The 16930-nt window shown below is 44.7% G+C and overlaps 1 protein-coding gene across 1 annotated transcript; it reads left to right on the top strand.

Annotated features, from left to right (window-relative positions):
* The first annotated feature begins 693 nt into the window (after positions 1-693).
* LOC125435496 (phospholipase A2 inhibitor and Ly6/PLAUR domain-containing protein-like) lies at positions 694-16764 on the top strand. Its single transcript, XM_048501694.1, has 8 exons — positions 694-747; positions 5429-5536; positions 5768-5887; positions 8949-9101; positions 9715-9855; positions 11379-11554; positions 13652-13693; positions 16744-16764. The coding sequence occupies exons 2-8, from the start codon at positions 5482-5484 to the stop codon at positions 16762-16764; spliced, it is 708 nt and encodes a 235-aa protein (XP_048357651.1). The 5' UTR covers positions 694-747; positions 5429-5481.
* The last annotated feature ends 166 nt before the right edge of the window (positions 16765-16930 follow it).

Here is a 16930-nt window from a genome sequence, read left to right as displayed (position 1 = left end):
GCTAGGGTTGGGGGTCACCACAACCTGAGGAACTGTATTAAAGGGTCGCGACATTAGGAAGGTTGAGAACCACTGTCCTACTATTAAAATTGATCTCCAGGAAACAGAGATCCTCAGAGTTTCCCTGAAAAAAATGGCTGTTTTGGAAGGTGAACCCTATGGCATTATACCCGATTGATGTCCTTCCTCTTTCCAAACCCTGCCTTCTCAAGCTCTGCCCTTAAAATCTCCAGGTTTTTCCCACTCTGGAGCTGGCAGCCCTACTCTAAAATGAGGGGCTGGAGCTAAAAGGAACTAAGCCCAGATGACAAGACAGAATATATGTACCATCTTAAGCTCCTCCCGGATCTCCTAGACTTTTCTTCTGCATATAAATTATTCCTAGTTAAGCGGAGTGATATCTCCGACTGGTGTTCCCATAACACAGTATGAGACCTTGACTTGGAAGTAGATTGGCCACCTTATTATATGAAAATGCAGTGCTTCTAATTCACTGTCTTTGTCTGAAATCATTGCCATGAAAGGGCTGCTGGTGAGAGTGGAAGCAAAGCTGTGAGACTGGTGTGTGCCCTCCCTAATTTCCAATATCTGCACTATTAAGGAACTGCCAGGTGTTATCAGCTATTTCCCAGTCTACGTAAATCATCTATCAGGTGTATAAAAGGACAGAGAGGGAGAGCATTGTGCCTGACTGATCTCTGTTTCAAAGGAAAGGCTGGGATGGACTTTGGGGAACTTGGCGAACAGGTAAGCCGGCATTGGGGCTTCTGTTATTTGGGTCTTCTTAGTATCTGTCAATGGCGGTGTTTCCAAATGGCAACATCAGATGCTTACTTACTTACTGGAGCAGCAGTGGCATAGGAGGTTAAGAGCTCGTATATCTAATCTGGAGGAACCGGGTTTGATTCCCAGCTATGCCGCCTGAGCTGTGGAGGCTTATTTGGGGAATTCAGATTAGCCTGTGCACTCCCACACACGCCAGCTGGGTGACCTTGGGCTAGTCACAGCTTTCCGGAGCTCTCTCAGCCCCACCTACCTCACAGGGTGTTTGTTGTGAGGGGGGAAGGGCAAGGAGATTGTAAGCCCCTTTGAGTCTCCTGCAGGAGAGAAAGGGGGGATATAAATCCAAACTCTTCTTCTTCTTCTTCTTCTTCTTCTTCTTCTTCTTCTTCTTCTTCTTCTTCTTCTTCTTCTTCTTCTTCTTCTTCTACATAGAACTGAAACAGAATTTTGCAGCATTTCACTACGCCAGCTGTTCAGATCTCAAAAATCCAGATTTTGACACTGATCTCTCAAAGTTTGCGAAACGATATGCATGGATTAGCTCAGAAAATGAATAAAGTGAATATACAATTTAATATATTCTACTGTTATGTCAGCCCTAGTTATGTCGGGCAACATTTTTCGGTGTCAGATGCCTGTTGCAAAATTGCACCAAATACTTGCAAATCCTGAGTTCTCTGTAAATGTTTGACATCAATATATAACGGGCAACTGTCCTTCTGCTTTGTACCCATTTTTTTTGTAAGAAGTGAGGAGTCACACAGACACTTGGCTGTTTTTCAGAAACTTCTTGTTAGTTCTGATCAGATCTCACCCACATAAAGACCTCAACGTGCACTTTGAACTTTTGCATGAGACAGATTTCAAAGCTGCCGCCGTAGTTCTGTCTTGCTCAAACTATCTTTTTGGTGAGGTTTAAACTGCTGCTAGTTCTTTCTTTGCACCCAGAATAAGAATAACGGGAAGAAGGAGGAGAGGAAGAGTTTGGATTTATGCCCCACCTTTCTCTCCTGTAAAGAAACTCAAAGGGGCTTACAAGCTCCTTTCCCTTCCTTTCCCCACAACAGACACCTTGGGAGGTTGGTGGGACTGAAAGAGTTCAGAGAGAAATGTGACTGGCCCAAGGTCACCCAACAGGAATGTAGGAGTGGGGGAACAAATCTGGTTCACCAGATAAGAGTCTGCTGCTCATGTGGAGGAGTGGGGAATCAAACCCAGGTCTCCAGATTAGAGTCTTCCTGTTCTTAACCACTATACTATGCTGGCTCTCATGGTTATCATATAATCTCTTGCACAATTCAGGGATAATCAAGGTATTCAATTGTGTCCAGGAGGGTGTAGACAGGAGTATACTCTCAAGAAAAGCAAGGTTTAGAAATCTAGAGGAGAAGCTATTGGCTAGCCTTTGAGCATACCCAAAATCTTCTGTTTGGGCCTGGATGGTGCTGGTAGCATGATGAAATAACCAAAGGCTTTCTTGGGAAATTCCAAACACAAGCAAGTGTCAGAACAACAACAAAAACAAACAAACAGGAAAAGGAAACTTGTGAAAAGCGACTTGGTAGGAATGTGCTATGTTTTGATGTGGAATGATTTTAAAATCGTTTTGCCTGCATTATGATCTTGGCCGTAGGAAATGACGCAACTCACAATCTCTACACTGCTTGCTTGTGGTGAATAGTATCAATTCAATTCAATTCATTGTTTATTAGGCATAGGCTATACACACATAAACAGATACTTCAACCAAAGACCTACTCCCCACAGTTTACAAAAATATAAAACACATTGGCTCATTCTGCACATGCAGAATAATGCACTTTCAAACTGCTTTCAGTGCTCTTTGAAGCTGTGCAAAATAGCAAAATCCACTTGCAAACAGTTGTGAAAGTGGTTTGAAAATGCATTATTTTGCATGTGCGGAAGGGGCCATTGTGAGGATTTTTTCAAGCTTTAGAGTGTAGAAGCATTACAGTTCTAATAGTGTTAAGTTACCGAAGCAAGTATCATATATTTACTCATAGCAGGATCTGACTGTAATTATAAAGGTTTTCTAACCACCTTTATTACAACTTAGCTTGCATGTTTTGAACATCAGTTAAACGTTCTCTGATTTTCGCTGCTAAAAACATGACTATCGCTACTTTGAATGTAACCTCAGCATACACGTCTGCCATCAGAAAGCAAACTTTCTCTTCCTCACTACCTGTCAGGCCTGACAGGATATCATTGATATATTTGTCGCGAATAGCAGAGTAAAACGGGCAATGAAGTGTGTAGTGTATTATGTCGTCACTCTGATTTAAACTACGTCTGCATACACGTAGCTCTTTTGGTGTTTTAGCATATCTCCCCAGTGATTGTTCTGATTTAAACGTCTGATATCTCCGGGAAGTGAATGATTTCCTTAGGTGTGCTTCCTTGAGATTTGTGAGATATTGTGCATAACATTTGTTCTTTTTGACGAATAGTAGTCAGTGCCATCAGGGCAAGCCCAGTACGGGATCGTACCACCCAGCATGGCTGAGACTCGTGGGGCAAGGGCTATTACAATGAAACAGCAGCCTGGGAACTAGTCTACATCCTGAACACGGCGTACACAGGATGCAGAGTTAGGACCTAACCCTACTCTCCCCAAACGCCACACAATGGGTGAATGTAGACATGTTGACATTTTCACAGTGAAAATGGCATTGCCTCTTCATCATAATGAAGGAAGTCAAGCTGCAAGTTCAGTTGAGCATACCTCACTAGGGAAAATAGTGACAGAACTAGAGGTGTAATGAACAGAGTAACAATTCAATTTTTTTAATGCATAGTCATTAGGGAAGTAAATACATTGTTTGATGATACACATTTAGAAGAAGAAGAAGAAGAAGAAGAAGAAGAAGAAGAAGAAGAAGAAGAAGAAGAAGAAGAAGAAGAAGAAGAAGAGTTTGGATTTATATCCCCCCTTTCTCTCCCGCAGGAGACTCGAAGGGGCTTACAATCTCCTTGCCCTTCCCCCCTCACAACAAACACCCTGTGAGGTAGGTGGGGCTGAGACAGCTCCAGAAAGCTGTGACTAGCCCAAGGTCGCCCAGCTGGCATGTGTGTTTGCATAGGCTAATCTGAATTCCCCAGAAAAGCCTCAACAACTCAAGCAGCAGAGCGGGGAATCAAACCCGGTTCCTTCAGATCAGAGTGCACCTGCTCTTAGCCACTACACCACTGCTGCACCTAGGTTTTCATGTGGCTTCTGTTACAAAATACCTGGATGTGTGTGTATTGCAAGCCAGCCATTCTCCAGCTCCTTGTCTGTCAAGCCCCATTTAGGAAGCACTGGGAGAGGGGAGAAAAACAGGGATTACTGATATTGGAATTGTGTGATGCTCTAGGAATCCCCCAAAATCTTTATGGTTTTCACCACAGAGTTTTGGAAAATTCCTAGAGTGTCATATTATGCTGGTCCCTCCCCTCATTTTGTTCTTGCTGCTCTACTGAACAGCCATGGGAGCCTGCAGGCTGTGGGCAGGAGAAAAAGGAGACTGTCCTCCATAGTGGGCAGCCCTATCCATCTTCATTGGAGAACCTTATGTAGATCTCTCAGGAAGAAGTTGTGGCTTGGTGGTCAAACATCTGTTTTGCTTTCAGAAGGTCCCGGGTTCAATCCTTAGCACCTCCAGTTCAAAGGATCAGCTGATTTGCAGAGTCTTTTGCAGGGGGCTGCTGCCAACCAGAGTAGATAATACTGACTTTGATAGACCAAGGTTCTGAATAAGGACAACGAAGGTTATATCTCTTAGGTTGGCAGCATGGGGATCTGGATCAAGAACATAGCGCACAAATCAAATTAACACAAACAAACAAGGAACCTTTATTGGCATAACAACATTACATACACAGATCCACTTAACCAAGTAGAGGGAAGCTAAAATAAATGTACAGGTAGAGAAGGCTGATGTTCAGGATTTGCTCCTAAAGCGCTGTTTTACAAATCCAAAAATTTGGTGACTGCATCGTTTGCATCACTACTGGAGTTGTCCAACAGAAAGGTAATCTTTTGCAAGTCAGATGCATACTCTTTTTTGAGTAGCAGAGGTGACAGGTATTTGACTCTGGGTCCTGTGTAAAGTGGACAATAAAGTAAAATATGATCTATAGAGTCTACACTGTTCCCGTTGCATATGCATAGCCTTAAATGGTAAGGGGTTTCAGTGAATCTCCCTGTCGATAGGGCTGATGGAAGGGCATTGCAACGGGCCAACATCATTGCTCTACGGAGCCTGGGCACGGTTATCTGGTGCAGGTATTGAGCCCCCTTATTACCAGTGTAGGTGATACCTAGAGCTAAAGGAGAGCAAGTCCTGGAAGCCTTTTCGAGTAGGATCTGATGTTCCTGGTTAAACAGCCTTCTCCTCAGAAGCTGGAAAGTCTCTTTAGATGGTAGCATGGCCAGATAATCCAAAGAATAGCCTAATTTGTTAATTTTTTGTTTCTAAAATGCCCCACCATTCCGAGTGACAAGAAGTCTTGAGGGCTTTATATGACAAGGAGGCTGCATCGCGGTTGAAACAGATGCACAGCCAATATTTGAGCGTGGCAAGCCAAGCTCTTGTCTCTAAGAGCACAAATCAAATAAATAAAATAATGTCTCTTTTTGCAGTCTGTCTGACAGTTATCTTCCCCTTGAGTGACCCACATTTCCTCTAAAGAAAGATGGAAACAATCATGCCCCTCGTTCTGATCTTTAGCCTCCTTCCAAGTGTTCACGGTGAGTGTTCTTCATCTTAGTGATGGGGGGCAGACTACAGATTTGGCTGTGGGGTTCCTGGGCAAAAGACCATATGTGTGGTTTCCAGTGTATCCTTCCAATGACCTTTTGGATGCTTGTGAGGCCGAGGTCTCACTGGCTCACGGCGGGGTCAGGTTGTGACCTGCACCTCCATTTCCGCAACAGTGCTAAACCCCACTAACCTCTCAATTCCCTCCTCCTTCTTTCCAGGAGACAACAGCACTATGGAGTGTGCTTCGTGTTATCTCGGGGAGTCTTGCCAACATAAAGTGAATTGTACAGATGCAGGAATGATTTGTGTTTCTCTTGAGGTGGGCGACACCTTTGGTGGTAGGTACCAAGGATCCTAAACTTTTCAACATTCTCAATATGGTATATATGACAGAGGTTCCCAACTTTTTTGAGCCTGTGGGAGCCTTTGGAACTCTGGCATAGTGTGGTGGGCACAGCCATAAAATGGCTGCCACAGCTTACCTTCCATCACACAACTCAGAGCCTTGTGTTGTAGTGGCAGCTGATGCCAAAATCTGCCCAATCAATCAAATCTCCAATGACCAATCAGAAGCCTTGCTGGATAAAAGACCCATCTGTCACCACCCACTTTTTAAAAACACTTGGCAGGTGCCAGGAAAGGTGCCAGTGGGTGCCATGGCACAAACAGGAACTTCACTGAAGACCTCTTGTATATAGCCTTTTTATCTCAGATCAGAGGAATGAGTGTAAATCCTGTGTAGCCATAACACTCAATGGGCAGACTGGGTCCATTAATATTTTTAAACCTAAACCTTCCACAGGATGTATTGTCGAAGGCTTTCCTGGCTGGATTCAACTGGTTGTTGTGGGTTTTCCAGGCTGTATGGCTGTGGTCTGGTAGATCTCGGCCCTAACGTTTCGCCTGCATCTGTGGCTGGCATCTTCAGAGGTGTATCACAGGGAGAAGTCTGTTACACATTGTGTCTAGTAGGATGTTGCTGATCTAAAATGAGACAGGTCAATTCTACTCAAACTGCTAGAGAACATCTCACAGGCCGTGAGAAATAGCTAAGCAACAAAAGGCCCAGTGGATCTAAAATACTTGCTCTCAGGGTAGACTGTATGAGCTGCTGATGGAGACACATGCAGAGACACAGTGGGTAGACACCACTGAAGAATGATTCTCTTTCACAATGTAAACTTTTTGAGGAGCATACACAAACATCCAAGATACCTTCCCTCTTCACCCTGACCTGAATGGCCTAGCCTAGCCAGATTTCATCAGATCTCAGAAGCTAAGCAGGGTACTTGGATGGGAGACCATCAGGGGAGTTCAGGCAGTGGTGGGATCCAAAAATTTTAGTAACAGGTTCCCATGGTGGTGGGATTCAAACAGTGGCGTAGCGCCAATGGGGCTGGGCGGAGCACAATGGGGGCGTGGCTGAACATTCCAGGGGCGGGGCATTAATAATTTCTCAGTTACTGTAAAAAAAACTCTTACTGTAAAAAAAAAGTTCCTAATTTCCAGCTGGTATCTTTCTGTCCATAATTTAAACTCCTCGCATAGGGAAGTCCCATCGCTCTTACTGCCAAATAGTAGAAACAATCTACTTTGAGTCAGGCCTTCAGCCAGGGATAGGGCGGCTCCATAAGTTTAATAAAATAAAAATTAATAAAATACTTCTCCTCTAATGGACTGCCTGTCAAATACTTAATACTTTCAAATACTTAATTTTGTTTCTAGAAATCAAAAGAAGGATACTTTCCTTAAACAAGGAACTTGTTATCCCGTTTTCTACCTTCGCTAACCAGCCACATAGGAAACAACAGGACTTTATGATTTTTGGACTTAATGGAATTTCTAATGGAAAAGCAGACCCAATTAGTAACCCCCTCTCAGCATACACAAATAATTAATAACCCACTCGGGGGAACTGGTGAGAGCCTGCTGGATCCCACCTCTGAGTTCAGGGTTATTACACAGAGTCAGGCAATGGCAAACCACTTCTAAATGTAACGCCGAAGGCTTTCATGGCCAGAATCACTGGGGTGTTGCATGGTTTCCGGGCTGTATGGTCATGTTCTAGTAGCATTCTCTCTTGACATTTCGCCTGCATCTATGGCTGGCATCTTCAGAGGATCCACTGAAGATGCCAGCCACAGATGCTGGCGAAACGTCAGGAGAAAATGCTACTAGAACACAGCCATACAGCCCAGAAATCACACAACGCCCCACCTCTAAATGCCCTGAAAACCCTTCAAGGCTGTGATCTGAAGGCACTTTCTATTACCACCTTCCCTATCAAAGATTTGGGAAGCATTATTTCAGTCTATAGCCTTCCCCATAAAAAGCTTACTACTTACATATCCATCTGCATGAACTAACATCTGAACGATTCCCATTTGTTGGCAAAGGATCCCCCTTTATTTATTTATTTATTTATTTATTTATTTATTTATTTATTTATTTATTTATTTATTTATTTATTAGGCTTTTATACCGCCCATCCCCGAAGGGCTCTGGGCAGTGTACAACATATAAAAGCAACAATACAGTAATTAAAAACATTAAAAGGCAGCAGCAATTAAACAATAATTATCAAAAATGAAAACATAAATGGCATCCAGCATCCTAATTTTAAGATTCCCTCCCCACCCCCCCAGAGGGAGGCATGGTGGTCTCGTTAGATGACAAATGGCCAGATGTCAGGGTCAAACGAGGGCCAAACAGGGAGGGGGGCACCACATCAGCGGCCAGTTCTTCCAAAGGCCCGGCGGAACAGCTCCGTCTTACAGGCCCTGCGGAACTCACCAAGGTCCCGCAGGGCCCGGACAGCTGGAGGAAGAGCGTTCCACCAGGCCGGGACCAGAGCCGTAAAGGCTCCCTGGGTTCCCCCAAGGTGGGAGGAGCTACAATGCCTGGGCTAATACCATTGAGGGGCCAGGGACCACCAATAAATTGGCCTCAGCTGAACGGAGAGGCCGTGCAGGGACATATGGGGTGATGCGGTCTCGAAGATACGATGCAGCTCAGATGAAAACAAATAGGAAGAACAAATTCCCTCAATCAAGTAAAGGTCACTTCACTAGAATCTGATCGGCAAAATATAAATGTCTGTCCCACGAATTTGAATTTTATAGCATTTTCAAAAGCAGACACCGCCGGATTGAGGAAACGTTTAGAAAACAATGGCCTTCTCTCTAAAATAAATAAATACATCGATAAAATTCCAAAATGTCAAGCTTTGCATTTTGCAAGTTAACAACATAGCACATTTCTCCACTCAAGCTTAGGGGACCCCTCTACACTGGATTTTCAAAACAAAATGTGAAAACATAAATCACTGGATTTAGGCAGTGGCTGCAAATGGGTTCCCATCTCAAGGAGGAGAGAATTACTTTCAGATTTTCTCACCAGGGGGAAGCAGTGACGGGGTCTATAAAGGATGCACTTCCCCACGCTCCTGTACGCCATTAGTCCTGACCATGAGCGTCATGCCTGGAAGGCAAGTCCGGAGCAACTTGGCCTGCTGCGCAACAAGTGGCTGTAATGACCAACTGACTCTAAGCGGTGAGTACCGATGGAGTCTGGTGGCTCTGGTTCTGAGGACAAGGGAGGGGCAAGACGCTATCTCTAGTCTAGAGTTCACAAGCCAAGTTGAACTGGGCCCTTGAGTCCACAGCGGGCCTTGAACTCGTAACCTGAGAGGTTGTCAGGCATGGACTTAATCTGTGCTCCACCTTCTGCCGGTGGTCAAATGGTGGAACTGCAGGAAGACCGTGGCAAGCATCGCTCCTTGGATCGATAGGTCAGAATATTCAAAATGTACATGGCAAGCTTGCCTGTGGGTTTAAGCAACCATGGCAGGGAGTAAATATGTTTGAACTAGTGGGGATTCTCGTGCTAAATCTACTTCCCTGACTCCAGATCCTTGGGGGTGGCAAGTTTCTCCTCCATAGTGATTCCCAGTCCATTTGCTTTCTCAGAACATGTCAGGAGCCATCAAGCCTGTTTTCATCTACATCTCCTAGCCTTTTGTTCCTTCTAGAGTTGTGACAGAGAGACAGGATATGGAAACCAGCCAGCACTGGGGGCAAATGTGAGGAATTTTACTTGGCTCCCGACATGAGAGGCCTGTTTTCAGCCCTCAGGCCCATGAGAACTGCCTCCCATTGTCTTGCAGTGCCTTCAACGAGTTCGTGGAAGAATGGGATGTATTGTCCAGCCTGTGAGAACCAGAACAGCAGCTTGTGTGAAGGCCAAACTGACACCCCCTGCACAGGAGCAGAAGAGAGTTGTATCAGCCTTGAAGGAGTGTCTATCGGTACTAGTTCTCTAGATCATGCATGTAGAGCTAAGGGCCATATCTATGGATGTGGTATGAGCCCGTGTTACTCATGCAGTGACCTACACTATTACTTGTCACCTGGGTTAGGGGGAGCAGAGAAAAGAGATGAACCGGGGGAGCTGAGAGAAACTCTTTTCTGCTGTCTTCAAGGAAGGGACTGGGGTGTTGGTGTTGGTACTGGTCCCAGTACCAGTTATGAACCGTTTGGCCCTCTAAGATCTGTGCTGTTCTGCTGTACAGTTTATTTTTTATCAATTTACAGGAGGTATATTTTACCTTTTTGTCCAATCAGGGTCACCAAGGTGACTAACAATTAAAAGCAGAACATGTTCCTGCTTTCTGCAGCAATTTAGGATTGCCAACCTCACAGTGTAAGGGTGTAGGTCGAAGTTTTGTAGGAATTACAACCAATCTCCAGACAATGGAGATCAAGTCCCCTTGAGTAAATGGCTGCTTTGGAGGACAGACTCTGTGGTGCCTTTCTTTTTGGCCTTTAGATCGGGCGCCTGTTTTTAACCAACTCTTGTGAATTGCGGCTTAAGTTTTTAATGGGTTTAATAGGTTTAAGTTTTATGTCGTTTTGAGTTGCTGTCTCGGAGAACAGCCATTTTGTGAGCCGCCTCGAGCCCTTCGGGGAAGAGGCGGCCTATAAGTTAAATAAATAAATAAATGAATGAATGAATGAATGAATGAATGAATGAATGAATGAATGAATGAATGAATATCCTGCCAAGGTCTTTCCCAGCCCAAGCCCTGCTCTCCCTGAGCTCCACCTCCAAAACTCTGAGAACTTCCCAACCCAGAATGGGTGACTTTACTACTACCCCACAACACCCAAGAGGTGGGCCACATGCAGGACTTGACACCCTAGAGCCAATTGGTCATGCTGGCAGGGGCTGATGGGAATTGTAGTCCATAACATCTGGAGTGCCAAAGGTTCACCACCACTGCCCTAGAGCAGTGGTTCACAACCTATGGGTTGGGACCCCCTTGAGGGTCGAAGAGGGGGTCGCCTAAGACTCTTTGGATCAGTGTTCTCCATCTGTAAAATGGATAAATGTTAGGGTTGGGGGTCACCACAACATGAGGAACTGTATCAAAAGGTCATGGCATTAAGAAGGTTGAGGACCACTGCCGTAGAGTGCCTTTTGTTCAACATACATGGTCCACCTTATGCACTTGCTGGGGGGGGGGTATTGGGGTTGCCTGAGGCAACTGGCAACCCCCTGGCAACCTTGGGGACATGGACAGAAGTTATGGGAAATTCCAGAGCATTGCCCCTAAATCTGAGGTAATGATGTCATTTCTGGTTTTTGGCCAGAATTGATGTTGTGTGCTGGCACCCTTTCCCCCTCCCCCTGCCAGCCATGGAAGTAAACAGGAAATGGGGGTGAGTGATAGGAAGTCTCCTGCTATCGCCAACCCAGATGATTCACATATCCTTTACATCATTTGCACTTTTCCCTTAATTTGCTCCTCTGCTTATTTTTTCTCCACAGGGAATTCGAATCACAACTTCTCTATGAGGGGATGTGCTACGCCCAGCGCCTGCACCATGAAGGAAAATGACCTCATGTCCTTTGGAGGTGATGTCTACAGGCTGACCCGGAATGCCACTTGCACAAATATGGGAAGCCTAGGAGCCCTTCCCTCTCTAGCTACCCTCGTCTTTCAGGTCATGGCAGGGCTTCTCCTAGCAAACGTCCTCTGTGGCCCGGGCCTGGTTGAATACACCTCCTTATCGTTGTGACAGCCTGGATGGAAACCACAGCATCTGTGAAATCTCAGAACTTTAAGGCTTTTTCTTAATTATGTGGATTAATACTTTTAAAATAAAGGAGAAGATATATTTGGACCTAAGCTCACCATTTGCCTGTTTATTTCAGTAAGCCTAGGGAATTCCTTCAATTGACTGCAGATATTCATCTGGTTAATGAGAGGAAACAGGCCGGCCATACAGGGAGAGGAGATGCAGTCATCATCCCTGGTGATGATGCAGCTTTTGGTTTGACCTGTAAGTGGTGGCACTGTGTGTGTGTGTGCGGGGGGACACACACATTCTAGCACACAGCCTAAAACTCTATTGGAAACCATAATATTAGCTAGAACGTCATCCTGGTGTGATGACATCACTTCCGGATCACATTAGAATTTCGTGTCATCACGCAGGAACAATGAACACGACCCCCTCGCTAAGTTCCTGCCCCTCCTGATTTCCCACAACTGCCAGACCGCACCTGTCAACCCTATCTGGACCCCACATTTTTGTTAAACACATACACTGAGAACTTTCCTTGTTGGCTTAGCATGGCCGATTCCCTATGTGGGAATCTTCCTTGTTCACCCTGCATTTCTGGTAGACCATAGGGTCTGGATTTTCCACCACAAACTACTGTCCTTGTGGCCCTAAAATAGAGAATACTTTTGTCCAAAGTCTAGATTTCAGCCATGTTATCCACAGCCTTGGCCTGACCTGAACAGAGTGCACACCCCATAAATATAACTTTTCTGATACTTCCACTGTTGGTATTTTTACCAGCACTGGGCAAAACAAGAGGAACTATTCCAACCTCTGACTTAAAAGTCATTTATGAAGTTAAACTGATTTATTCTTCACCTGTACCCTACCTGGAGATTATCCTAGGCCTGCATGTATCTCTGAGAAAGGGCAGGATGAAAATAAAATTAATAAAAGCAGCCTGTCCGTTGGGAATAATTGCTTTTGTGTGTCTAATTATAATGGGGATTCATTCAGGCTGACTTGTAATGGATCTGCTTGAACCTGAGAAGAACCATGCCGCGGAATAGACAAGATAACTTCTAATTATTATTTCCCCTCCCAATGTTTCCTATTGATCAAATGCAATATAAGATCCACTCTTTCTGGATTTGTTCAGGATCACATTATATACCTGTGAGATGCATATGTGATCCCCAATTATTCACATATTCAAGTGTTCGGACTCTTTGTTGGAGAAGAATGGTGGATTGACGAATCATAGGACAGTAAATTGCTGCTGTTAGAATAACCGTTAAACCTGCAATCCACTTCATAAACATATGAAATCTCAGATCATATCCATCATGCTTCCTGAGCTTATTAGATTTCTTATTCCTGGCTACTCCTCTTCCTAAAGTTGTACCTGATGAGAAGAAAAAGAGTTTGGATTTATATCCCACCTTTCTCTTCTGTAAGGAGACTCAAGGTGGCTTACAAACTCCTTTCCCTTCCTCTCCCCACAACAGACACTTTGTGAGGTAGGTGGGGCTGAGAGAGTTCTGAGAGAACTGTGACTATCTCAAGGTCACCCAGCAATCTTCATATGTAAGAGCGGGGAAACAAATCCAGTTCACCAGATTAGAGTCTGCCACTCATGTGGAGGAGTGGGAAATCAAACCCAGTTCTCTAGGTTAGAGTTCACCAGCTCTTAACCACTACACCATGCTGGTTCTGGAAGTTAGAAAGTAGTTAATGAACGAAACTAGACTGAAGTGTTGGTGGGCTTGAGTGATGCCATCCATGTGAAACTGCAAAAAACTTAAAGACAAAGGTATTTAGGGAGTCATGCTAAGCAGGTCTACTCAGAAGTCAGCCCATGGTACCAGTTCTTTGTACTCCAGCCTTAATGTAAGTAAAACACAATAGATAAATGCTAAGCCCCAATCCAATTGGAGAGGGCTAAACTTTGCGTGAATGGAAGACCTCTCTCAAGCAATTTCCTGTGTATTTTCACAAGTACAAAAGCTCTTTGCCCTTGCGCTGTTAAATCAGGGTCCCCCTCATATTGAGGGGGCCAATGTCCCACTTCTTGGGGTAGGTTTTAATCAGGGTTTTCTGGACGCTTCTTGCTTATTTACTTATTAATTATTATCTGCTGTTTTATATGAGTTTTTAGGATGTTTTATTGATTATTAATGGGATGGAGCTTATGTGTTTGTGTATTGTGTATGATTTGCTCCTGCTTAATATTGTTTGAATTTTGTTGTTCACCGCCCGGAGCCCTTCGGGGATTGGGCGGTATAGAAATTGAATGAATGAATAAATAAATAAATAAATAAAAATTGCTTGATAAATGGTTTGGGGGAAAAGACCTGAGTAGACGTATCTTCTTACATCAATCCCCCCCCCCCAACTGGGGGCCACACAGCCCTGTATTTGCAATGAACCTGGGTAGGTCCAGAATGAAGAAGAAAAAGAAGAGTTTGGATTTATACCCCACCTTTCTCTCCTGTAGGGAGACTCAAGGTGGCTTACAAGCTTCTTTCCCCTCCTCTCCCAACATACTACACCTTTTCTTCTGAGGTAGGTGGGGCTGAGAGAGTTCCAAAGAACTGTGACTAGCCCAAGGTCATAAAAACCTGAAAAAACCTGGAGCTTTATTACTGGGCAATCAAACAGTGTTTTTTTTTTTATTGCACCAGCCATTGCCTGTTAAATCGTGAACTGAAAACAGACAGCAGACCAAAGGTTGTGTTGCTCAGAATACATTCTAGACTCATGATGTTGATGCAGAACAGAACTGCTGAGTTGCCTCTTGATAAGTTCCTCTCTTCTGAAGAATGCCTCCTTTCCCTGAGAAAATCACTGCATGCCAACACCGCTTCTACCCCCAAATAACTTATGGCAATGATCTACAACTAATGGTTGCATGGTTCGCTGAGCACATGACTTCTGAATACATTTGGCCCAGTGGTGGGATTCAAATAATTTAACTGGTTCCAAAAGGACTCAGTGGTGAGATTTCAACCAGTTCTCCGAACTTGACAAAAAAAATATTAGCTACCGGTTCTGCCGAACTGGTGCGAATAGGCTGAATCCCACCACTGATCTGGCCCCATTTTCCTCCCCTTGAACTATAACTCCTAGAAAGCCTTTCTTAAGACACCTTGGACACATAAAGGTGTCTTGTATTGTATTTATATTGTTTTGCATTTATGAGACCTTATATTGTATTTGTTTTATGTCTCATTGTACACCGCCCAGAGCCCTTTGGGGGTTGGGCGGTCTATTAAGCCGAATTAATGATGATGATGATGATGATGATGATGATGATGATGATGATGATGATGATGATGATGATGATAATAATAAACCTCTAATAGATCATTTGTCTACTTTGCTCTGCACTGCATCTCCCCATGGTTTTGGGCAATGGTTCTTCATAGCAGATCCTTTAACTAAAGTGTCAGCCAGGGATTGAACCACGCCTGCACAGTGCTATTGTTCCACACAGCGTTGCCAACTGATAGGAGTAAATGAGCCAGGAGTGATTCTGTGCCTTTAAATGACTGTTTAATGTACCAACACCACCAGATGAAACTTCTCGTTTGATGTTGTCTATTCCACTGCTAATTACTTCAGATAAAGCGGCAAGGAGCACGGTTAAAACTGGCATTCTTCCTTACCATTTGACAGACACTGCTCCCCGCTCCAAGAAGCCAAAGCAGACAACCTCAGCCCTGCTCTTGGGAATTCCACGTTCCAAAAAAAGAGCAGCCAAAGATTGACCAATAATGTTATTCGTTGGCAAACCCCCGCTTCCAAAGCTAATGACAGTGAAAGAGCCAGGACTGAACCATCTTTGCAGTACCCAGTGTGTAGCAATGCATGACACTTGACCTGGTGGTGTAAGTAGAGTTGCCACCTCCAGGAGGTGACGGGAGATCTCCTGCTGTCACAACTGATGTCCAGATGACAGAGATCAGTTCACCTGGAGAAAACGTCAGTCTTTGAAGGTGAATTCTATGGTATCATTTTCCACAGAAGATCCTCCACTCCCCAAACCCTTCCCTTCCCAGGTTCCACAACCAAAATCTCTGGTTATTTCTTGCCCTGATGTGCTTCCTGTTTCACTACGTGCCTGAGCATGTGTGAGTAATCGACCATAGTTCATATGGGACCGTATTAGTCTCTGCAATAATTTCTTTATATATACTGCCATGTGGGAGAAACATGTGGGCTTTCTATATCACATTAGAGAATCTAGGCCAGTGGCGTAATGCCCAGGGGACGGGGGCGTCTTGCACTGGGTGTGCACTGGTGCGGGGTTATTTTCTAATCTGGAGCTGGCATCTGTAGATGTAAGAAACTCTGCTTATAAATGTGGATAGAAAGTGCTGTCAAGTTGCAGCTGACTTATTGGTATGGCTTTCAAGGCAAGAGACCAACAGAGGTGGTTTGCAATTTCTTTCCCTCATCGAGAGACCCTAGACTTCCTTGGTGGTCTCCCATCCAAGTACTAACCAGGGCCGAGCCTGATTCATTTCTGAGAGCTGATAAGATCAGGCTAGCCTGGGCTATCCCAGGTCAGGGCCCTGCTTATAAAGCAGCAAGCACAAAGGTCCAGTCTTGTCCTGCACTCCTTCCCTGGTGGCCATTCTGGCCTCTGGCCCAGCTGCCTCAGCTGACATGTCCACTTCCTAGTCCATGTCGTTATGGTCAGCGAGCTGAGGACAGATGTCAGTTCCAGTCCATGAGTGAACCTCCCCGAAGCCAGAAGGAACTATCTCACACACCCCATCCTTCTGGCCTCTCCCTCCACCCTCCTGCTTTTTCCAGCCCAGAAGGTATAAATTCTTCCAAACTTAAATCTAGACAGACCTCTGGTAGCTGCTGCACCTCACTCTTGCTTTCCCTCTTGAATATTTCCTGAGACCATGCAAACACCTCTGACCTTCTGCTTCTTCTGTATACTGCTGACCACCGGTAAGTTCACAGAGTCCAATTCGTTGTTCAATCATACCATTGAGAGGGTCCAGAGGTGACCAAAAACGTACTACTGCCAACACCTTGCATTCATTTTTCACCAAGACTGATATCTCCTGACGCTGGACAAGATAACCTTCGTCCTTGTTTCTTTGCAGCCCTCATACTCTAAAGAGTGAAGCAAACCACACATATCTTAGAGGGCTTCCCGAACTCTTGTGAAATTATTTCCTTTCACGAAACTTCAGCCACCATTTTGGCTGCCATAGAAACAGGCCACCCAAACCCATGTCCGTAAACGTATGGCTCCTCTGCTTGTTCGCAAGCACACAAATCCTACCCTTT

Source organism: Sphaerodactylus townsendi, linkage group LG06, assembly GCF_021028975.2.
Source record: "Sphaerodactylus townsendi isolate TG3544 linkage group LG06, MPM_Stown_v2.3, whole genome shotgun sequence".
Classification (NCBI taxonomy): Eukaryota; Metazoa; Chordata; class Lepidosauria; order Squamata; family Sphaerodactylidae; genus Sphaerodactylus; species Sphaerodactylus townsendi.
The sequence above is the reverse complement of the archived record's forward strand: the minus strand, read 5'-3'. Positions and strand labels throughout refer to the sequence as shown.

Excerpts from the sequence above, each read along its gene's own strand:
- LOC125435496 (XM_048501694.1), top strand. The coding sequence starts at position 5,482 with ATGGAAACAATCATGCCCCTCGTTCTGATCTTTAGCCTCCTTCCAAGT. Across the intron at positions 9,102-9,714 it reads TGACCAACTGACTCTAAGCG|TGCCTTCAACGAGTTCGTGG; the intron begins GTGAGTACCGAT and ends ATTGTCTTGCAG. Across the intron at positions 9,856-11,378 it reads CCTTGAAGGAGTGTCTATCG|GGAATTCGAATCACAACTTC; the intron begins GTACTAGTTCTC and ends TTTTCTCCACAG.